We start from the raw sequence: 24076 nt of genomic DNA on the forward strand, positions 1-24076 counted from the left end.
TGTGTGTGTGTGTGTGTGTGTGTGTGTGTGTGTGTGTGTGTGTGTGTGTGGTGGGTTGGGTATACTGAAGAGCACTATTACTTTGAAGGTCAGAGTGAAGCCTGAGAAGAATAAGACACGAGTTCAAGCAAAGCCCTCCTCCCCTTAGTGTCCCCCTGGCCCCACATGCTTCTAGTTTGAAATGTCGTGGAACAAATGAGCCAAAGCAGTCATCCCAAGATTCCCATCACACTGCTATCTTCAACCTCGCCTCAGGCTCTCCATTGTTCCTTCTCCATTCCCGAGCAGCTCATCTTCCTGTTCATTCCTTACATTCGATGTGCTGAGCTCTTGATGCTGGGCACTGTTTTGTCTGATGTACATATTTCCCCAGAGTGGCCAGAACTCTTCCATCCTGGGTGCAGTTAACCAAATGCGGCTGTCACTTCAATCTGTCTCCCTAGCCCTAGCCACTCGTTATGCCTTCAGCCTTTTACACAACACATTTTTATAAACTTTTCTGTAGTACCCTATTGAAATCAGATCCCAGACAATGCGCCCCTCCTAAATTCTGCCTCCCATTCTCTCACATCACAAACTATCCCTGCTCCCCACGCTGGTACCCAGGCATCATCCCTGGCTCTGCTATAGATAGAGCTATAGACCTCAGCCTCTGCCCACCTCGATTTCCACTCAGGGTCATGTAAACAGCCGTCTCATATGCTGGATTATTGGGCTGAGCTTTTATCCGGGCTTCCGATCCTTAGACTTGGCCTTTGCCAGTCCACTCTCCAGAGGACAGTAGGAATAAACTTTCTAAATGGTCAACGTGATTCATGACTTCCACTCCTCACCCCCGCCAGGGTCCTCAGAACAGAGTCTAAATATCTTTCCACAGGTCTGAGTCCTTCCACAGCCAACCTAGGCTTCTTTCTCTAGCTTCTCCACCTCCTACAAGGTGAATGAGCTATGCAGCCATACCTGAGCTTCCCTCAGGCTGTCCATTAAATCTGAATTTCGTCCCATGGCTCATCTCAACATTCATTCTCCCTGTAGTTTTGATATTATCTTCCTTGAACATAAAATTTCCGAACCCTCTTTAATCCAAAATAAGGGCTCTGCTTAGTAATGTGAAACAGTTAAAACTGTGACAGGCTTAAGTAAATTATTTCTAATTCACACTTTGAATTACTTTTTCAGTATTTTAAACCCATGGCTAAGCATATTCCCGTACCATTTAATGACTACAGAAGTATCTATGCTTATGGTAGAAAGAGTTTCCTTTCCTGGCTCAGATATTCCTTGTGGGAGAGTTTGCACCATGAATTTCTTTACATCACAAGTCATCCATCCCTCCATAAATGCTGAAATCATGCTTGTCTCCAACCCTGGAACAATTAATATTCACCCTAATGGAAAGCATGAAGTGAAGGAATTCCCAAATACATAAAAGACCTCTGGAAAAAGACTTCATCTGTATGCATGAGAAATAAGAGTGTAATCAGGGAAAGGAGCCCGAGCTGTGTCTCAGGCAAAAATAATGGAGATGCTTTTTAACTTTTTTTCTTTTAATAAAAAGTCACAGCTCTTACTTTATCTCAACTACTTTGATTACTCTCTGTGCCAAACTTAAAATTTCTTCCTACAGACACCAGTATCTGTGAAGATACAGCCCACAGTTTAATGGCGTAGAAAATTGAAGCTTATCTCATCCCCGGCCAGTGTAGATCACTGTTTTATGGGTCTTCATGAGGCGTTATGTTCACGACCACTTTAGCAGACTTTGCTGAACACAGACTGGGTAACAGGCGTTCAGTTTAAATTTCATGCAGCCCTTTCTGCTTCCAGAGCATTATTTACACAGCAGTTGCTTGAAGTGTAAACTTGTTTATCATTTGGACTCTGGGCTTTTGTTGTTGTTGTTGTTATATTAGAAAGTTTACTGTTCCTTATTAAAGTTTAAATCTTTGTGTTTCTTAGGGTGGTTTTAGGTTCATACAAAAACTAAGAGAGAGCAGAGGTATCTCATATGCTCCCTAATTGATACACAGTTCTCCCCCACACCATTGTCACCATGTGTCACCATAATAGGGCATTTGATTCTGCTGATAAACACATCATAATCACCTAGAGTTTCACTGAGGGTTTGTTATTGCCGTGTATAGTCTATGGGTTTAAACAAACGAAGAATGAAAGTGATCTATCACTATAGTGCCCCCCAGGTTTTCACTCCTGAAGGCCTTATATGTTCTTCCTGTGAACTCTAAGAATGGTATTTGAACAAGACTAAGTGTGTGGTGTGTGTGTGTGTGTGTGTGTGTGTGTGTGTGTGTGTGATGGTGTTATGGAACTATGTGCATATGGGCTTGTGGGGGTGTGTATCCATGTGTGCATGTTTGTGTGTATATATGCAGAGCCTAGAGGAAGACATTGTGTATCCTATCCCTGCCTTGTTTCTCTGAGACAGTCTTTCACTGAGCCTGGAGTTACATTGATGTCCAGCAAGCCCCAGGAAATCTTCTGTCACCACTTGGCATAGAACTACAGTCACAGGCACAGGCTCAGCCACTCCCTGATGATTATGTGTGTGCTGGAACTGGAATTCACTTCCTTGTTCTTATGCAACCAGCCTTCCTACTCACTGAACTGTCTCTCCAGCCAACTCATTGCTTTGAATCAAACTCTTCTTCAATTATACTAGAATACTATATTGATTTTAATCATTAAAATTGCAGACAAGAGCTTCATATGTGCTCTCATGTTGTAACAAAATGGCTTCTTACAAAAGAACTGTAACTGATGTGCTTGAGTGTTTTGTCAGGTGAAGTTGTGCTTGGTTGGGTTGGCACCTAGGCTGATATTATCACTCAGCATATCCTCTGTGGTTCCCCCATGACAACTTTGTGTATGACCTCTTCCTCACTCTGGGGAGTACACCAGTTCAGCTCATCAGAAAGCTTCCCACTCCCAAGGTATCACTCAACACCCATGGAGTGTTAATAAGACTTCCCTAATAGGGCCAGTCTACAGGACCAATGCCTCTTGGAAGTCCAAGCTTCCCTTGGCAGGTTTTGAGAACAGCTGCACTACCAACATCAATCATCCTGATCATCTTGGATGATGACACAGGCTCCTTCTCTGGATAATTGAGTTTGAATATTGGGGTACACTCAATCCTGCTCTGTCTTCTTAATTATAATTGTTCTAGCAGAAACCAGGAGGCAGTAGTGGCAGAAAGATTCACACCAAAGTGAAAATACTTGTGAGTGGAAGGCAAGTGGGATGGAAAGGTGTACATCTCTTGACTTCTATGTCCTTAGCACAAGCCCTGTGCAGTTACTGCAAAAGAGTCAGGTCAGTCCCTGTCATTGGCTGACAGATGATTCTTCAGTCATCTAACTGAAGTGCATCACTTTTAGTCAAAGAGTAAAATGCCCCCAGAGAAAAGACTACCCAGTCTCCTATGAGAATTAGCTCATTCTTTCATAAATGCCAGTAGCAAGCCAAGATAGATAAAACATCATAATCCAATTCTTATGGACAATCAGAGGACATAGAAATTACTTAATTATCTTCCCGCCAATATTTCTGGTAGGTGGGTATTTGTTTTATGAATGACCCTTCCCCATGCAAAACATCAATATCTTGCATAGTGTGCTCTTGTCTCTAAGAAGGCTGAACCATCTATGTTGGAAACTATGGCTCATGATGTGGTACTAGATTTTCTGTTGATATTTTGACATGGGACACAAAACATAACTAATTTTAGATGCCCTTCCCTTTGTCATCCGGATGGATAGACTCTTGAGTTCCATCATCCAATCAGAAAGTGGATAATAAGCTTTCACAGGAGTTAAGCCACGCCCTTCCTATCATTTCTAGCACAGGTCCTCCTTTTCTTCCTGACATTTTATTCATTTCATTGGCTCTTGCTCCTACTATTGCACAGATAAAACAAGAAATCAATAAGTAATTATGGATAGGCAAGGGAATGCTGCAGATTCCTTCAAGTGCCCAAGTCCCCTCAAGTGATAGAGTGACACAGTCTGGTGGAGTCTTCTGACCATGATGCACAGATGACCAGCCCTAGTCATGGACACTGGACTGGTGGGTGCATGTGTAATGTTCCCTCATCACGTTCATCTTCTGGCTTCCTGTGCAAATTAGAACACTGTTTTGAGAAACTGACAAGGAAATTCACAGCAAGGCCAAAATTCAAAAATGTTGAATTCTCAGATTTGCAGTAAGGAGAGTGAGGAGCGCTTTAATGCCTCCTTCACTGTTAGCATGTTCAGAACTAATAGATTTTACTTCTTAGCATCTAAGATAGTGATGGAGGAGGAATAAATCCTCCCTAAAAATTCATTAAACTCCCAGATTGAAAAGCTATTGTTACCATTAGGGAACTTGCTCACCATTTTCTACTAAGTTAGAAAATGAGAAGAGTTTGTCCAGATTCTAAGAACAAATAAACAAACAAATATCCAAGGCAAAGTTTATGTCTCAAGGCCCTTGAGCGTAGTTCCTCCTGTGTTTTCTTTCTGAATCACTTGATGTCAAAATAGGGTCCAGAAGGAAAGACTGAGGTCAAACTCTGCTATGAAATGCTCCCTCCATAAATCCGGGAATTTACTTGGTGATGTTTGTATTGACAAAGAAGGTCTTTCTTCATGAGATCCCTTGACCTCTGGGAGACAATTCTCAGACACTCATCATATGATATCTGTCCAAAAACAAATGCACAAATGGGAATAGAAGCAAAAATCAATTGTGCGAAAGTGGAAATCGATGTACGTGGCAGTTGCTGAACACGAAGTGACTAAATTACAGCTCTTGCTCAAATAGATCCCCAAGGAAGGGAAACCCACGTAGCCCCATCCAACCCATCCAAATTAAACACTTCCTCGTTAATCCCCCTCTACTACAGAGCTTCACCCACTTGGTTTTAAGTCACAAACTGCAGGGACAAAAGGCAGGGGGTAAAGACTCGAGTAAGCACTAGAAAACTCAATGAGTTAAACCTAAGTTCATACATTATATATGTATATGTATATATATATATATATATATATATATATATATATATATATATATATGTATATATATATATATATATATATGTATATATGTGTGTGTGTGTGTGTGTGTGTGTATACATATACATATACATCATATACATATACATCATATACATATACATATGGGAGCTCACTTTGTCCACTTAATGCAAACTCAGCCACTTGTTTTCTAGCCAACTGGGATAGGCTGGATGATGTCACACCAACCTTAAGTTTCTTTCTCTCTCTCTTTTTTTTTTTTTGGTTTGTTTGTTTGTTTATTTGTTTGACTTCATCATTTCTCTCTTTCATATGTCTGTCCCATGCCTGCCAAGCTGGTTAAATAGAGGAAGAAATAGCCCTATGGTGAGAAAAGCCAGCCTTGCTAACTGCTTTACATCTGGTTTTGGTCCCTTTCCCCAGGAGACATGTCCACATGTTACTTAGTTCCCTCTGGGAGACAGTGATATTGTTTTCTTGGAGACATAGACATCACTGAGCCTTTCACATCTGTTGATGGACCACCCATGCCTGGACTCCCTCACTGGGCTATGCAGAATTGTCCGTTAACCTCAGACTTCTGCTCAACCACTACAAGCAAACCGCACTAGATACAAAGGCTGTATCCTTATGTCTAGTGCAGTTTTGGAAGTCCTGTTTAAAAAGAAATGTTTGTGGTCATGAGATAGTGTAAAACCTTTGGAAGGGTGTCGTGAGGCAGCCTGACCTGAAACCTTAGCCACAAGAGCAACAATCCCTTCACTTCTGTCATTCAACATGTAGCTCAGTCTGCTAACAGCACTCAGGACAATGGCCCTGCAGCCCCCACATTCTCAAGAACACACAGCTCAAACTCCTTTCGTCTCTGCTCAGGTCTACTAAGAATGGGCTCTCTGCCCCACATCTCCCATCTTGATGGAAATACTACAGAAGTTACTAGTTGCTTCAATGACAACAGCTAGCCCACATCCACTGTTTCTCAGTCCTACACAAGACCAGTGTGTAGACCAGACTAGGAAAGTCCAAGAAGTCTTCAGATGGCCTATCACAGAGTGAACAGTGTGAAGAATATTATCAGCGGCCAAGAAAAAAGTGAAATCAAAGAATCCTGATGCTGCTTTTTTTTGTGGTGCTCTCCCTGGGGTAGCATGACCCCTTTAACAGGGTCCCCATGAATGCCCAAGACAGACGCTGAATCCCCATTTCCTTAGTGATAGATAGACTGACTCTTGGTGAGAAGCATGAACCCAGTTAGGTTTCTCCTATGTCAGTCTATACTGTGACACTCCGTCTCCCCTGCGCCCCATTTGATTTCTCAGAGTGCCCCTCTCTCAGGTTTACCAACAAACATCTGTCTCTACATTCCTTCAGCACACAGCTGGACTCTTATTTCCTTGACTTTCTTCTAGGTTCTGGAAATTTCTAAGTGAGCATATTCATATTGGGTATGAACATGCTTCCTCGTTGCTCAGCGCTGTGCTTCTCAACAGTTATTTCTTGGATGACTTATGGTTATTTCTTTCTGGACTCAATCCAAAACTGATACATGTTTCTCTTGTTCATGATCTGGTATTCTGAGGCTATTTTTTCTGAAAAGAACTGGGGTGTGTGTGGGTTTCCCTCTGTTCGGTTTCCCCAGCCTCCTCTATTCATTCTTGCTCTGTAGTGTACATTCTCTTTGTACTCTTTGTCTCCTCCCCTGACCACCCTGCTCCAGGGTTGACTCTGATATCTTCCTCTCATTTAAGTTTCCCAATTAAAGTTGGAGTTCAGTCTCTGTGTCTTCCTGGATTTCTATGTTATACCTCTGTCCCTTGTGGGTGGTCCTTACAGATGCCCTCACACTGTGCTGGAATCATTTCTAAATGCAGAATAATTGCCTGGATGAGCTAAGGAGGACTCCTGGCTATAACCTCAACCTTCATGGTTAATGATCTAACACCACAGAGGTTTAATTTGCTACTCAGGCAGCCATCTTGGGTGGCTTTGTGAGTGGGTGGGTCAGTTCCTCCTGCATGCACATTTTGTACCTGTATTTCCAGTATGCTATAAGGCTCATAACCATTCCTGTCTTTGGTGATACCATCCCCTCCACTGCCCTCTATTAGCTGGATCTCACACACCCATGCCTAGTAACACAGGCCTATAATCTCAGCTACATCAGAAGCTGAGGCAGGAGAATCAAAATCTCAAGACCTGCTTGAGAAACAGAGTAAGATCCTGCCTCAAACTATAAGTAAGAAAGGGGGTGGGGGCAGGAAAATCAGCTTGGTGGCAGAGTACTTGCTTACATATGAAAAATCCCTGGGTTCAACTCCCCGTACTGCAAATCTTTAAGGAAATTAGATAACAGCCATTGTATGCAAGACAGTCTGGGGAATATTGTCCAGATGCCTGTTCAGGAAGAAATTAAAATGAACTTTGGAGATCAATTTCTAACATTCCATCCTCTGGAAAATGCTCTCCTCTTGTGTTTTTGATCACTAATTTCCTTACTTTGCTCTTACCTGGCAAGACATCCTTTCTCCTTCTTGTTCTAAAGTCCCCGGTCCTCTCTTTGCTTTGCATCTTACCCTATATAGTTGATCTCATTGGCTCTCCTCTGAATGCATTCGAACACGACTGGTACCCACATTGACTTCTCTAGCTGCTGTCACTCCTCCATTTCAAATGCATATGAGAGACAAGCTGTACAAACATCTATGCCTATGTGATGTTTCCATGTGGGTCGCTGTCCTTCCCAAAGGTCCTCCCATCACCATCACTTAGCTCTCCGTATCAGCCCCAAAGCTAGTTCTCCTCTTTCAATTCTTGGAGCAGTGCCACCTTGGTTTATTGCACCATCTTTACTATCTTCAGAGTGCACTCCTCTGATTCTATATTTGACCTTGCCAGTCTCCTGTAGAGTCTCATTTCTCTTAAGGGAACATCCTACCTTAGTCTCTGAGTCTACCTGAGCCATAGAGGCAGGAACTGTGATGTAGTTGTAACTGTTGAGGCTGGACTCCCCATAATCCAGTTGTCTCTGAATTGTGTCCACTTGTGGCTATGTGACAGTCTTCATTTGCTGTAAAGAGAGGTTTCTTTTATTAGACTTTGGAGCTACACTGATCTGTAGGAATAAGGATACAGCTTAGATTGTAGTGAGGAATTATGCTGGTCTAGTAAAGTTGCAGTAATAGATTCCTTTCTAAGGTCTGTGACCTCACTCCCCATCGTAAGCTAGCTAGATTTCCAGAACAAGGCATGATTTGCCTCATGTTATGTAGGCCTTAAATTAAATTAGATGATTTTGGTTGCCACCAATGTGCATAGCACTTATTGCACATATCTTGCCTCACTGGTCATTGTCATGGTTCATGGGTGTGGCAGCTGGAAAGGACTGCTTGGTTGCTTCCTCCCCTTGGCAGCCTGAGTAGTATTTTCTAGAATCATGGAGTCTAAACCACAGGAAAGCGGCTATCATGTCAAGTAGTGTCTTTTGCAATAGGGGCCCACCCCCAACTCCTAAGAAGCAACCCAGGGCTACATCAACAGTGTATATTTTTCTGGGAGTCACTTTGGCTTCCCTAGCCAGCTGCTGAAAAGGTTTCTTGTGCCTGACACTGGGGTAGTGTATTGTTCTTGTGGGGAACATTATAGTCCAAGTGGCTTAACTCATACATACACGTGCAAATTTACACACACAAACACATATACTCATAATATTATGTATAATTTTATGTAAATATAAAATGGCATTATCTGTTAAGACTTTGTCAAACAACCTTGGTGTTATTCGTCCCTTCTCCTATGGTGACAACCTTCTCTCCTCCATAGTTTTAGCCCCATCTCAGTTATTCTGTTTGTCCCTTCACATCACCTGTATCCTACTGTCCCTTCCCAAGACCCCTCCCCAGTGACTCCTTTATACTTTCCTGGTTTCTGCAGACATTCCACACTGTGTACTCACAGTATACCTGAGGATTTGAAGCTAAGAGCCACAGGTAAAATGGAACATGTGGCATTTACCTTTCGAGGTCTGGGTTACCTCGCTTAGTACGATCTTTTCTAGGTCCATCCATTTATATTCCTATTTCGTTACAGCTAGGGAGTATATATGTCACGTTTTCATTCTCCATTCATCCCTTGCAAGACATTTATGACCCAGCTACCCCACTCCTTGGCATATGCCCAACAGGCATCTCATCCTGGTCCATAGATACTCACTCAGATGTGTTCATGGCCGCTCTACTCAGAAATGGCAAATGAAAGTCAGCTTTTTTACCTAAATTTCCAAAAGTGACACCAGACAAGAGACTGCTGTGTTCTTCCTGTTTCTTAAGATCTTTGTTTTAATTCTGTTGGTACCTATTGAATGCCAACAAGTAACAGCAGTTTGCCTTCTTTGACTGAAGTATATACAGTTCTTTCCAACTTGTCAAATCTGACAGTAGGTCTTCAGAATTAGCCCAATTGAATTAAATTGAGCTCATAACGTGGGTTTATAAGTATTTGCTTATAAAAGATGGTATCTCAGAAGAGGCACATGCTTATATATACGGTATCTTTAAAACCCAAATCAACTTAATTAAATTTCTTTAGAAGCAACAGAGCTGAAACGGAGTAATGAAAGCCAGGGGTCTGTCAGGTAGTGTTCATTCCTCATTAAACTGCAAACACTCCCTTTTGGCCCTTAACATTTCGTTTAAATATTTAACACTAATGGCTTTTAGAATTGTTGGTAGAATTAGCTTAAATGAATCTTTAACAAACAGTTTACCTTAAAAATAAAGAGAATTTTCGTATCATTACAACAAAGAACAGCAGAAGGTTTCATTGCTATGTTAAATCTGGCTTGGTCTTCAGTCACCCTGACTACGTACGCATCAAACACTGCAGACATTGTTTGTGAACAAGTGGGGATTTTCTATAAACACAAGGAGGGAACTGCCCTAATTCCCAATATTTTCTTTCTCTGCTTAGTTTAGTTACATTAATGAGTTTGTTCCACCTAGAAATGACTGGAAAGTAGTACATCTTTGAACAAGCATTTTTCATGTATAAGCACAATTTGGACCTCTTCAGAGGATGGCCACGGTATATGTTTTGACTATTGTTTGAACAATTACTTCCACAATGAAGAAGTCTTGAATGTGAATGCGAGTGACAAGCTCTAAGTATCTGAGGCTGATGAGCGGACAAGTCTGAGTTACTAAAAGCCCCATGGATTTGCAACACACATTCCTTTCTCTCTCAAGTCACTCAGAGAAAATGAGAATTGACAGGCTTCGTAGGCTTCAGAGCCTTCAAGGACAGCAAAGGCGAAAAACTTGTATTTGTTTCTTTGACACTGAGTAGTTTCTGGGTGTCCACTGAGAAATCCATGTTCTGAAGCCAAATAAATCTTATCAGAGGGAGAAAATGTGAGAGCTGTTTATAAAACAAAAGAAAAGGGCCAATGAGTGTACATGGGCAACTACTGCTAAGTGTTTATGTTGGGGTTCAGCTGATGTCCCCAGTGTAAATGAACAATGCTTATTGTCAACGTCAATTACTCAATGAAGCTTGTGCCAGTGAGAGATGTCTCTTTATAATCAGCTTGCCAAATCTGAATTCTAAGTTCAGAAATTGAGACACCAACACTGGCTGTGGAGTGCTGTAAACGGGGCCACCAACACTGAACTCACCCAGCTGTGACTCCTCATTGTCCCCATGCACTCCGCTCTCACATGGCCTCCCAAGTTCATCTCCCTGAAGCAGAGGTCAGAGGCCACAAAACAAGTAACTCAGAATCCTACCCCCTGCTAGCCCTCGCCTGTTCATTGAGAATTTGCCCTGTTGCTCCATTTTTTTTTCTCCTGACCACTAAGCCTCCAAACTTTCCTTGTACCAGCTGTTGAGACACATCTCTTCCTTCCATCTTCTCATAAACTCTATTCTATGACCTGAGACAACTCATCCCCAGTCGCCTTCCTCCTCTGATGTACATTACAGTTGCCCATCCTTCCCCTGATGAAACGGCATTTGGGGAAGAGGCAGTTGGGAGTCTGTGTACAACCCCACAGTGCAGGTCTCATTCCATCTCACCCAATGCTCTCCACCCCTCTGGATGACATGGTTAGCACGCCTTCTGGAGTGTGAGTCTGTCCTCCCTTTTCCCTAGCCAGTAAAGGTCCCACCAGGTAATGCCTTCAGGAACCAGTCCCTCAGTCTTGCTAGGCCCACTCGCAGTGGGTGTGAGGGCCTGGACCCAGCCTTGAGAGAAACTGGAGCATATCTAATGAGAAATGTGATGTGCTCTCCCTTCTCATCCTATTATCCCCAGTTCTCCTGGGTGGGGGAGTTGTGGCTGGGGAAAGTGGCGTGTCTCCGCTATGGGCAGAAGCCTGTGTTTTCTGAGGCAGCAGAGATGAAGGAGCAGGGCCACATGCTCTAAGAGACGTGCCTGGGATTGGCATCAGTGCAGGGGCCAGAGGGACAGATGGATCGATGCTTCAGAATTGCTCTCAAGGTTAGATAAAAATGAGGCAAGTTCGTACACTCCACACTGACGTATGGATGGGCAGCAGAGAGAAGCCACCACTGACCCTGATGGAGCCGCCGAGCCAAAGGCCTTTTCTGAACTATTTTAGCTGAACCAATACTGCTCTGCAGCTCAGCTGTGTGTATATCATGAACCATCAGCAGAAAAAGATTCTCCTGTGATTGCTTTCCACTAAAACAATACCAAAAAAAGATCATAAGGCTCTGAACATCCTCAGGATAGAGCCAGAGAGGACAGAGGGCTCCGAGGCTCCCTCAGTGTCGGTGGGGGCTTCTCTCTGCTGCCTGTGCTTCAGTGTGGACTGTATGAACCTGCAGAAGCTAGCAGGAACACCTATGGAATTGATGAGTACTTCGTTTTACAATAATTACCGCTATCATCTTACATCATAAAATCCAAGGAGCATATGGCAGGCATCGCTGTGTTCCGTCATTAAGCCCAGCACCAGGGTTTCAAAACCAACAAGGCTATCTGCCTGACTGCAGGAAGACAGACAGGATCACTACCGTCTTTGGTTGTGATGTGAGCATGCAGTGCTGGTGGGGAACGGTAGCTGTACTGTATTCCTGGATCCCCCAAGCCTGGGAGACAGCATACACTGAGCTGTTGTGATTTGATGCACCTGCACCTCCTGCCGCCTGCTTACCTGGCACAGACAAGAGTCGGGCTGGTGGTACTGGACAGATTGTGAAGGTGAAAGCGCTGTGCTGGGTCTCTGAGCTAACAACTAGGAAGTGTGTACATGTAAAAATGAATTGCAGAGTCAGAGAGGCCACATGATCAAGTGTGACCAGGCTGAGCACGAGTATGATATTTCTCAGCTCGGAGATTGTGACCTATTTTTGTTCCTGTAGAAGTCAGTATGGAGAATGCCTTATGTGACATTGCCAAATACAGTAGACATATATATACACATATATATATTTGTATGTTCCACTTAACTGTCACCTGTACTTATGCAGAAAAACTGCAGGGCAGTGGTTTGCTGCTAAGGTGAGTCATAGCATCAACCAGAGAGAGAATGTAGCAAGGAAGTATGCCCAGGCCTTCCTCCAAACAACGTAAGCAAAGTCTCAAGGGTGGAGATACAGGTGTGGCTGCTTTTAAAGCCCTTGTACTCACCAATTCTGTTGCCCTTAGTTAAAGGGGGAGAGAGAAACTAGAGCAGAGCATGTGGGTAATCACACTGCTAACACTGTCAGAGCAGAGCGGAGCTAACTTGTCACAGCCTTCTCCTCCTCTCCATAAGAGAGACCTGTCAGGCAGGGGAGAAGGGCCCGAGAGTACTCTCGGCCTTGACCAGCAACTCTGCTTCAGTCTGTGAGCACACCTAACAAACTCTCCGCAGATGTGAGTTTAGCGCCTTGCAGCTTCTGTAATAAGAAGTTATGAGGCAAATGCATGCTGTCCTAAGCAATTTGAAAGGCACTCAACCCTGCATCCCGTCCTATCAGGCATGGCTCGCCATGAAGAGCATTCTGTCTGGAAACGTTTAACATACGATCAAAAATATAAAATGAAGGGGTTGAGGGAACAGCTGAGTGGTTAAAGTACTTGTTGTATAAGCATGCACACGTGAGTTCAGATCACCAGCACCCATGTAAAAAGCCTGGTGTACAATATACACACCTATATCTCAGTGCTGGGAGGAAGAGACAGGCGGACCCTGGGGCTTGCTGCCCACCTAGCTTATGAAAGAGGTGAAGTCCATGTTCAGCTAGAGACCCTAACTCAAAGATAAGATGGAGAATGATGGAGGAAGAAACTCAGCGCTGACCTCTGTCCTCTACCGTGCACTTACGGGCATGCACATATACATCGCATGGTGAATTTGCATGTGCATGTGTACATGTGTGCATGTGAGTGTGTGTATTATGTCTATGTGTATATTCTGTGTGTGTACCTGTTGTCTGTGTGTATCTGTATAGGTGTGTGCATGTGTATGCCTGTGTGTGCAGGTCTACGTGTACATGTCTGTGGGCGTGCATGTATGTCTTTGTGTGTGCGCATGTGTATGTCTGTCTGTGAAGGTCTCTGTGTGCATGTCTTTGTATGTATGTGTCTGTGTCTGTGTGTACAAGTCTATGTGTGCATGTCTGTGTGTCTGCATCTGTGTCTGTATGTCTGTGTGTGCATGTCTGTGTGTGCATGTGTGTCTGTGTTGTGTGTGTCTGTGTGTGCATCTCTGTGTGTGTGCATCTCTCTCTGTCTTTCTCTCGTGTGTGTGTGTCTGTGTGTGTGTCTGTGACTCTGTGTGTGTGTGTTTATGTGTGTATGTGTGTGGATGTGTGTGTGTGTGTGTGTGTGTGGTTTAAGTTCAGGGGCATCACAAAAGGAGCTAGAGTGACAAAGCACTAGATTGAAGGTAAAGAACCGATACCACGAAAGTTGAACTCTGCCCTTGTTCCCCTGCCCTTGGAAACCCTGAAAATGTCACTGTAGAAAACTTCAGCTTTGAGGGATGATAAACTTCCTAAAGAAATACATAAGATATGTTGTCACAGAACCCAGAACTGGTGAAACGACAATAGGAGGGACAAAAAAAAAAGTCAGGTGATTTCTGGTGGCAAGTTGAAGCAGGAGGGCTTCGAACTTCTCTTTGTATTTCCGTCTCTTTCAACTTGAAGCAATTTAACAGCCTCCAGTTTTAAGTTTAATGTGTTAAAAATAAAAACCAATTTGAGGCGCAAGATATCATATCATATTTTTGACAGCTTAGCTGGGTCTTGAGCTGAAGGACACATCTTCTGGGTCACTGCTCTGGTTGGCAGAGTCATGGATGTTTAAAAAGTTCCTTATCACCAGCCGGGAGGATTATCACTTCTTCCCTACTTACTGTGGCTACTCTTCAGTCTCCATTTTTCTTCCCTGAGCTTTATCTAACTTCAACAAGCCATATAGATGGTACAGAGGTATCTTAGATTAAGCATTTAATATAATAGAATATGTGTGTGTGTGTGTGTGTGTGTCGCACACACACACACACACACACACAGCCAAGAATGAGTTAAAATTTAAACAAAGAACAAAAGAGTAAGCAAAGAGACAAATGATAAATGAAAAAAATCTCCCAGAGCTGTTTATGTGTATAAACCAGTTCTGAGCCTTTTATAAGCAACATCAAGAAGTAAATAAATGATAGTTTGCTCCTAGCTAGATTACAAAAATCCACATTGCTAGTAACATTTCAAAAATATATCTTCGCTTTCTGAGCTGATTTTGAACAGAAAACCGAATAATCAAGAGTCCAAACAGTAAAAGACGTGGAGAGCGGTGAGTGTAGCTTCCCAGGAACTAATTACAGCATAGCTGCCTGCGATGAGCTGTGATCGCTCTACACCACGATCCAGCTACACCCTGGTCTCCAGCATCCAATGCTACCCCATGCTGTGGTGAATGTGTGTTTGTATGTATGTGACTATGTGCCATCAGAATAGAAATCTTCATGTCTTGTCCAGGCTTTTCCTGATGAAGCCATATCAAAGTGCTACGGTTTGGCCATTCTGCCATTCCTGCGTCACTGAATGAGAGGGAAGACAGAAAAGGTCACCTCTCATCCAGGGTTATTGTGTGTATGGTGCTTGCCCGTGCATGGGTGCATGTGGGAGGGGGGGGAGTGTGTGTGTGTGTGTGTGTGTGTGCATGTGTGCACTTGTGTATGTGCAGGCCTGTGGAGGCTAGAGGTTGATATCCAGTCTGACTTCGATCGCTTGTTGTATAGATTGAGACCCGGTTCCCCTTTCCCACATCACAAGGCTCTGGGGACTTCACTTCACTTCTGGGGCAGTGGGATTACAGGTGACTCACCACATCTGCTCAGCATTTCCATGGCTGCTGGGAGTCTGACCTCCACGCTTCATGCATGCTTTGTGTGGCAAGTACTTTACCCACTGTGCCATCTCTCCAAGAGCCCTTGCTCCTCACTTACCCCTAGAACTGAGCCCCTCCCCCGACACACACACACACACACACACATACACACACACACACACACACACACACACACACACACATCACTTCTCCTTTCCTGCCTCCTCTCCTATTTCTTCTCCTATTGTCTAATCTGTGCTCCTTGCTTTCAACAGGTGACCTCATTTCTCATTTCCACGGAGAAAACATGCAAAACCGACTCTCCCTGTCCTAACACCAAATCTCCCCACTTACCCCTGTCGCCTGGACACCCTGTCTCTCCTCTGCCTCTCCTCTGTTGCCAGCAATGCTGTGGTTCACTGAATCCTACCAGTCCTCTATCATCCTGCGATGGTCCCTCATCCCCCACGTCACCAGCTTTTTTGTGTTGGGTGTTGAGTCACTCCCATGGGCACACAGAGGCTGTGAGTGTCCTCCAGACCATCTCTTAAGAGCAGCCACACTAGTGTTCTGTGGTCCTCTCTGCCTGCTCTTCTCCAAGTAAATCCTCGGATACTAATAACAACATCTTTAACTGGTTTCCTTTTTAACTATGAGTGGCCTCATTACCTTCCTTCTCCATGACATGGAGTCCAGCTCCTGGATCCATGAAGAGACTCTGCCACACAGTCACTCGCCCAGGATGTGTTAGCAACCTCTTTCAACAAAGTCTGCTTCTAGACCTGGCGTTATCGTATGAGTAAGAACGGAAGTTATCAAAATCAGATAAACAAAGAGATAGAGATTAAAATGAGTATAAGTTGTGGTTGTTCAATTTCATCTATTGATATGTGCAATGATTCCTCACGATGCCTCAGATTCTTTTAAAGTCAAAATATTATCTTAAAAAAAAATAAAAGAATTGGAGATTCTTTTGTGGGGAAAATTTAGAGACTGCCACAGCGGTGGGGGGCCCGGAGGGGCTTCCACGATGCATCGGGTCCCACATTCGGGAGGAACCCTATGGTTCCAGCGGCCTGGAAGCTTTGGCGGCGCAGGCCCCAATGACAGGAGGAAGTCTTTGGTTCCAGAAAGATTTATTGTCATGGCGGATGGTGGATGGATCTAGGTGTACCCCCCAAAACTCAGGGCAGTCCCGAGTTATATAGGGAGGGAGAAAGGGGGAGGATTGGGGGAGGCTCTGGGGGAGGCATGCTTAATTTGCTCTGCCCTCTGGCCTTCATTAGTATGTAAATCCCTAGGGCCTGAGGCCTATAGTCTGGCCTATGTGACTGAACAATGTAATTCTATGGAGACAAGACTGCTTTTTAGGACCCTGGATTCTGGAGGGCACCGAACTCCTCCTGGTTCTCACGCAGAATCCCATCCAGAGTCTGCAGAGTCTCGGGGTTCTAGACACCTGCTCAACCATGACCCAGGATACCCTTACGCAGTCCCACATTCTTTCAGTATTTTTAAAGATAATATTTAGACTTTCTAAAAAAAAAAAAAAAAAAGAAGAAAAAAAAAAGCATTGAAAGGTAATTGGGAATGGGGTAGGTGCCCGCTGCTCTGTCTTGCTAGGCCAGCACTCCTTGGGACTGTTCTTTGATAGAAATCCATTTGAATTGCAAGAGAAAGACAGGAATGTGAGCCTGTGATGTGTCGACAGGAGCTCTGTATCCTCAGCCGTTTTCACTGTCTTCTTTAGTCTCTGTAAATTCACAGCATGACTTGTAATGCATTTGTGTGGGGTTTATTATAAAATAGTATGTATGCACTTCAAACCCCGACCAGATATTGGGAGGCTAGGGAAGATGTGCTAGAAAACATATTGAGGATTCTCTGATTAAAGTGGAATTCCCAGCATCTTCAAGAAATGTATCATAGGAGCCTAGGCTCCTAAGGCAGGGGATTGGGCTTCTGTGACCCAGGGAGGGGTTGGAAATCATGTAAACGGGATAAATCAGAAGGGGGCAATACTGCCCTGGGGGGGGCAATACTGCCCTGGGATTCTGAGAAGAAGCCAACACTTGAGAAATGTTTGATAGCAAATGGAGAGGAAGCAGGCTAAGCTGAAGCCAGGTTAGCCAAGTCAGACAGTTTGAGTCAGGTGACATTCAGAGAAGCATCTTTGTCTTGAACATCACGTAAGGGCAGAGCAAGTCGGCATGGAAGCCATTTATTTAATATTGGGGGGGGGGGAAGCAGACAAAAACCGCCCACCTTCCTAGCCAGGCTGTCTGGAGGAAGGAAGAGGTGTGTCTTCAATTCCCATTCCTCTGGGTTAACCCTTGGTGATGTTCGGAGTTCAGTAATCTCTTCTGACACCTGCAGAAATGTTTTGCAAATTCAAATGCTTGGAACTCTGCAGAGTCGGGAGGTGAAGCATCACCGTGCCTTCCCTGTTTAATACGAGTGTGATGTCTTTTGCAGGATGGATGGTCACAATATCACTTTGTAGCCTCATCTTCAACCATTGAGAGGGATAGACAAAGGCCCTACTCCTCCTCCCGCACACCCTCCATCTCTCCTGTGCGTGTGTCTCCCAACAACCGCTCAGGTAAGACACAGCCCTGACCTTGGCTTCCTCCTGAGCCAAGGGACTCTCCCAAGCCCCTCATCTGGGCGCCACACTGAGAAGAGCTGTCTGGCTTGTACACTCTGTAGTATGTTCCGTTGTGGTGGCAACTCTGTTGGGTTCTCAAAGACTGAAAACCAGTCTCTACTTCCCTTGCTTCCTGTCTGTGGAATGTATCATCTCCTCAGTTAGGAGGGGGTATAAAGGAAGCAGGCAGGAGTACACACACCAGAGTTCTGTGAGTGTCTCTAACTATCTCATATCCCCAATTTACTGATTACAACCTATGAATCATCAATAAATTTGTATCGTAACCAGCTTTAATTCATAATTTTTCTCTCATTCTGCCAAATCTCCAGCACTTAAATTTTGATCTCAGTTCTTTCATTTTTAGAATACTTTATATGATTCTCCAGTCGTTTTGAATAATCCCAAAGATTAGGTGGATGTGAAAGGTAAATACATATGTTATTTATTAACATAAGCGCCTTGTTGTTCTCTTCCTCAAAGTATCGGGTCTTAAGCTCATCTTTCCCTGTCTGGTGTTTAGTTTTCTTTAACTGGGGAATGAATGAAAACTAAGTAACCAGGTGTTCCACTTGTGTCAGGTCCCCTGTATCTCTTATTGTGACATCATCCTCTTCCCTTCCCTGCCCCACAGCCCCCACTGAGGAAATCCTCTTCTTTGAAACAACATCTTGGAAGGCTGGATAGAAAAATCTGCCCAGCAGAGAGGCTTTTGTGCCTCTGAGGATAACTGCCCTTAATCTGTTACACCAGACTTACTGCCACAGGGTTGAGGAAAAGCAGACAGAAAGTTTCAGAGAGATCAGTTACCCTCTCCAAACTCCATGACAATTTTAGTTCATGATATGATAGTTCTTAGGACATTTGATCCAACTGTAGACAAGAGTCAGGAACTCTCTGTAATGTGGATATACACAGGTGGGCACTGACGCTTCTAACTCTACAATTTTGAAGACTTAAAGAGGACCTGGGACAGAGAAGAGTGGCTGGTTAACTCTAACCAGGAGCTACAGTCAGCCAGTCAGGGTCTGGGAGATGAAGTGAGAGAGGAGATGGGAAGTTGTTGGGATATGGAAAAGCCATCTCTGGAGTAGGCAGGCAAGGGCCAGCATGAGGATCTGTTCAACAAGTGTTCTGCCTCGCAATTTCCTAGGCCAGGCACATCCAGACACCTAATAAACATTTGTTCGCATGATTTGATCTTTCCTGGAGCTTAATCCTGATTTACTGGAGACTCAAAGCATCACCATGTGCAGGGTCTCAGGAGATAATTACACACTTCATGTAGCTTAATAAACACCGCCATCTGTGCAGTGTTAGGCTCTCATTTTAAAAGCTTTGGTCAAAGACCTCTAGAATACTGTGCCTTCTTGATTGATAGTGTTGAATCCTTAAATGGCCAGGTTCTATGCAAGGATACCCAGGGCCAGAGGAACAAGGACAGAGGAAGGACTTTCCCAGAAGGAAAAGGTTAAGCAGAAGAGAGAGAGGGTGGCTGGGTATGGAAGTTCTACCCAAGAAGCTGAGGAGACAAGAGTAGGCAGGTGTGCACTGGGCACCGCTGAGCCGGGACAAAGCCCAGGCTGATCTTGCCATCCTTTAAGCTCAGGATCCTAAGACACCAAAAATGCAGAGCCCTCTCACAGCATTCCTAGTGTTTCTCCAGCCTAAAATGAACAACAGCCCTCTTTCCCTCACCTGCATCATCCCCTGTGTAGCAGGGAACTATACGCTGGGTCAGATCATTGAGATTTCAACTGTCCCCATGAGAGATGAGAAGACTGCAGGTTGTCCTGTCCAATGCTCATGGATTTCCACTGGGTGCTTTGACCCAACCTGTATTGCTTGTGTCTCAGGCATCTATATTTAATGAATTTGGGGCATTATTTCTTATGTGAAGTCAGAGTTGGAAACCTCCAAGGGCCACGAGAGCTGAGCAGTGAGCCTTGGTTTCATTTTGGTCAGTTTGGGACACCGTGAGGTTCTTTCCGGACAGCCGAACAGCACCTCTGTTTGTTTACTCTCCCAGAATTTGGATGAGATTTATGAACACTTCCAACACTGATTCTGATGTATTTGCTCGTCTGTTCCCCTCTATCACTGGGATTCCCCAAGTTTAGCAAGCACAGTTCACATCTCTGCCTCCTGCAGCGTCTGGCACAGAGATTTGCACACAGAGTTTACTAAATATGACAGAATCCAGGGACTCACATGGTGGGAAAACGTACGTCAAGATACGAGCAAGCCCTGCATGCTGCAGTCGAGCAACAATGCACAGGACACAGATGATGCTCTAAAGATAGATTGAAGCTTGGATGGGAAAGTGGCTTAGATGCCAGCAAGGAGGGCTTTATGTTAAAAACCAGTTTAAAAAAAAAAAAAACACAGCCTTATTCACCAGCAAGTATGCTTGTCAAGAGTGAATTCCAAGACCTTTCCGTGGATAACTCAAATATAAAACTAAGTAAATAAAAAGGATTTGGAGCAGAACCCCTAAACGCTCATCAGATGTTTGGGTAAAACAAGATAACAGAGCGTTGCCCTGGGGTTCAGGAAGTCAGAGAAGATGGAAGATTAAAAACCACCCTGGCTGAGGTCCTCATACTGTATGTGATGTTTGCATCATGGTAGGAACAGGCCTGGCCAGCACCCCGGGGCTCCTTACCGTTGTCTGCCAAGCCACCCCTTTAACTGTGGCTTCCATGTTTCTGGTGCCAATTTACTTAAAAATAAAGAAACAAAGAAAGAAACAAACACCATGAAATTTCCCAGGGAGTCCTTTCTATAATTATAACCCATCTCTTTTAAAAATAGCAACATGGCCGATGGTGAGGTAGATCCCTTGTGGCCAGCAGTCAACAAGCAGCCAAAATGTAAGGGGTATGCGAGACATTATTGACACAGTCACCCCAAGAGCTGAAGCCGAAATGCCCAGTTAGGAAAAACAGCATTCTTCACACATACCCCAGGTTACCCGGAGAAGAGCCTGGTGGGTGTCATGGGCTCAACCTCACAGTTCCCTCACGTGGAAGGTCCTGCTTTCATCTATCATAAGGCAGCTGCTTGGCAGCTCTGAGTGGAAGTCAGATTGTATTTCTTTTCATCGGGGAGTTTTCAATGTCAACATGGTCTAATGTCCTTTACTCAAATGACTGGGACCAGAAATGTTTCAGATTGCTCATTTTAAAAATACATATATTTAGCTTGAAATAATTTCATACGTAGCATGGAGACATCTTGAGCAGAGAACACAAGTCTAAACACAAAATGTGTAAGTTATTTCGAGGGCTCTGATTGCAGCCTGTATTATGAGGTAGGATACGTGGAATTTTCCACCTCGGTTATCATGTCAGCGCTCAGAAAGTTCCAGACTTCAGAGTGTTGGTGCTCAGGGTTTACAAATTAGGGATGCTCAAACTATCACAGTTCCTTTGAAGCATATCTAATTAAAAAAGAACGGGAGGGGGAGGGGGAGGGGCAGGAGAATGAACTTGAAAGACCAGTTTTGTTCGTAAAGCTCTGGTGAATGCCTAGGGAAGCTATATCTCCGACATCTCTCATGATCCCGGGGCATAATTCTTAGTTGCCTGCCTCCAAGTCAAACTGTCCCACTTATGATAAAGCAGCAGCTGCCATGGACTGAGGGACAATGGTAAGAACAACGGCCCCCCCAAAAAAGTAAAGAAAACCTAAGCAATCCAGGGACCCATCGTGCCGTATGTTGGGCCGTGTGTATTTGTGAAGTTAACTGTATCTGTGGGAAGCCATGCATGCCATGAAATGAGACCCAGAAAAATAACCTTTCTCGTGTGTTTATGTAGCAAGTGCCCCAGCTTCACCTCGGGAAATGATCAGCCTCAAAGAAAGGAAGACGGACTACGAGTCCGCTGGCAACAACGCCACTTACCATGGAACTAAAGGAGAACACACCTCCAGAAAAGACACCATGACAGGTGAGCACAGTCATGTGTGTGAACAGGGCCAACTCTGAGGCCAGGACTTCAAACAGTAAACTGCACCCTGTAGTCTGGAGGCCTGTCAGAACACTTGAAATTTTGATAGTACCAGGAACTGGAAGTAGGAGACAGGACCTGCACAGGACTCCTATTGAGGTCATTTCTTTTCTTCCGATGATGCCAGTCTCTTACCCAGCAATCCCCAGGAAGCTTCCAGAGAATGATTAGCTTTTGTCTTCTTCTCTGTCTCAGTCAGGACCGTGGTCTTTCCATCCCATCCACTGGAACTCGGGGAGGCCAAAGCTGATACATTTGTGCCTGCTGGATCCCCTCCTAGAATGTTTTGCTTACCCTGGCTTTTAGTAGGTGTTACCTTAACTCCCTATTTCCTTTGTACAGTTTTTCTCGGGCACTTACAACTGTCTTCCGGTCTGCATCCACCTCTGCTTCTCTAAGTATGTGGGTAAGAGATGGGACACAGGAACCAGGACTCGGGAGGCTCCCGTAGGGGGTAAAACTAGACTCCCTGAGCTACGTGACCTTAATAGGGAACTTTAAACACATTTTTCCCATGTGGACATAAATATGGGTCCTTCCTGAAGATAGGCCATGAGTAATGGCCAATAAGAGAAGATCAAATCATTGATAAAACTGGGGTGCAAAGAGCATAACCATAAAGAGTCACAGAGACGCTCTCACCCCAGTACCCTCAAAAGCACGGGTCACGGGTCGCTGATGTTATTTATGCACAGACCTGCAGGGAAGCAGGGTAGACAAATTGGATGATTTATTAAACGTTTCCAAACCCAGGACAGATAAGATAAATTTTTGCAATAACAAATGTATTTACCCCAGCAGCAGTGCGTTCTCTGTTAACCCTGCACAGCTGCATAAGGAAACACGCGCTAGACAGATGTGTTCTCATCGGCACCCCCAGGTCTACCTTCTGCCTCCACGTGCAGGCCCCACTGAGGCACATGTCACCCTTGATCCTGAAATGCCCCTTGAGTGAGAGAAATGAATTCACTTTACCACCTCAGCTCTCTGCCTGCCCCATAAACATTCCTGTAGCATCACTGGACATGGACCAAGAAAGTTGAGACTCTGAGTCCCGAATGCAGAGGTGCCAGCAGAAAATCTAATGCATACTGATTAGCCTGAATTAGTTGTGAGAGCAAATTCATCTGTCCAGTCTGGCGTATAATTATTACTGCCCCAGGTAGCCACAGCACTGGAATTCTTGGATGACAGATTGATATTATAGTTACAAGAATAATTGTAAGAATGATGGTATTCCCATCACTTACGTTCAGTGTTGCTCTTAACTCTCCGGCCCCATAGAGTCATCCCAAAGGCTCTTAAGAGTAATATGTTCATATTGAAATGTTTCTAGTGATGCATAATTTTGCCCACACACCTAGTAAAATAAAACACAGAATGTATTGTATGCCTAACATCCCTCCTGCCTAGCGAATGGCCACGATCTTGACAACTCAGCTATTGAGATGTATGGAATTCTTTAAACCTACTTAGAGGCTCAAACGGCTTAGCTCTGACTTACCCTGGGAACTCGATTCAGACCAACGCCATCAGTCATGTAGACAAGCTAGAAGAAATCCGTGTTCTTCTACTGAATCTGTTTACATAAGGAAGTCCTTCCCAAGTTGGCAGGTATTTATATAAAAGCTGGTGCTATCGATGGTAGTGGCCAGGGTGATGGAAGCAACAAGGGGCATGGAAGTGACAGAGAGATGGTGGGAGCAAAGAAAAGCTGAGGTGATGTGAGGATGGAAATGAGGGATGTGGAAACAAGGATGGTGGTGGTGGAGAAGCAACTGGGGGGATGGTGAGGGTTGATTTGGTAACGAGAGAAGCAGAGGTGGTAGCGGTGGTGGTAGTGGTGCTGGTGGTGGTGGTGGTGGTGGTGGTGATGATGGTGGTGGTGGTGGTGGTACTGGAGGTTGTCATGGCAATGAGAGAAGGGGACCTGACTGTTCTGATGAGCTTGTGGCCCTGATAGTGGGGTGTTTCATTAACAAGTAGTAGAGACAAAGGTGTTAGCAAGGCTGGTAGATGGTGGAGGCCCAGTTCCATGACCGGG

At 44.4% G+C, this 24076-nt stretch overlaps 1 protein-coding gene across 5 annotated transcripts in view; it reads left to right on the plus strand.

The window, feature by feature from the left end:
* Positions 1–24076, plus strand: part of Ctnnd2 (catenin delta 2) — an 810313-nt gene that overhangs the window by 773512 nt on the left and 12725 nt on the right. For all 5 annotated transcript variants that reach the window (XM_028767562.1, XM_028767558.1, XM_028767559.1 and 2 more), the window contains 2 exons: positions 17848–17974; positions 21841–21972. In XM_028767562.1, the coding sequence (XP_028623395.1) occupies positions 17848–17974; positions 21841–21972 (259 nt within the window). The remainder of the gene's footprint in view (positions 1–17847; positions 17975–21840; positions 21973–24076) is intronic.

The sequence above is a fragment of the Grammomys surdaster genome, unplaced genomic scaffold (genome assembly GCF_004785775.1).
Source record: "Grammomys surdaster isolate TR1022 unplaced genomic scaffold, NIH_TR_1.0 174, whole genome shotgun sequence".
NCBI lineage: Eukaryota > Metazoa > Chordata > Mammalia > Rodentia > Muridae > Grammomys > Grammomys surdaster.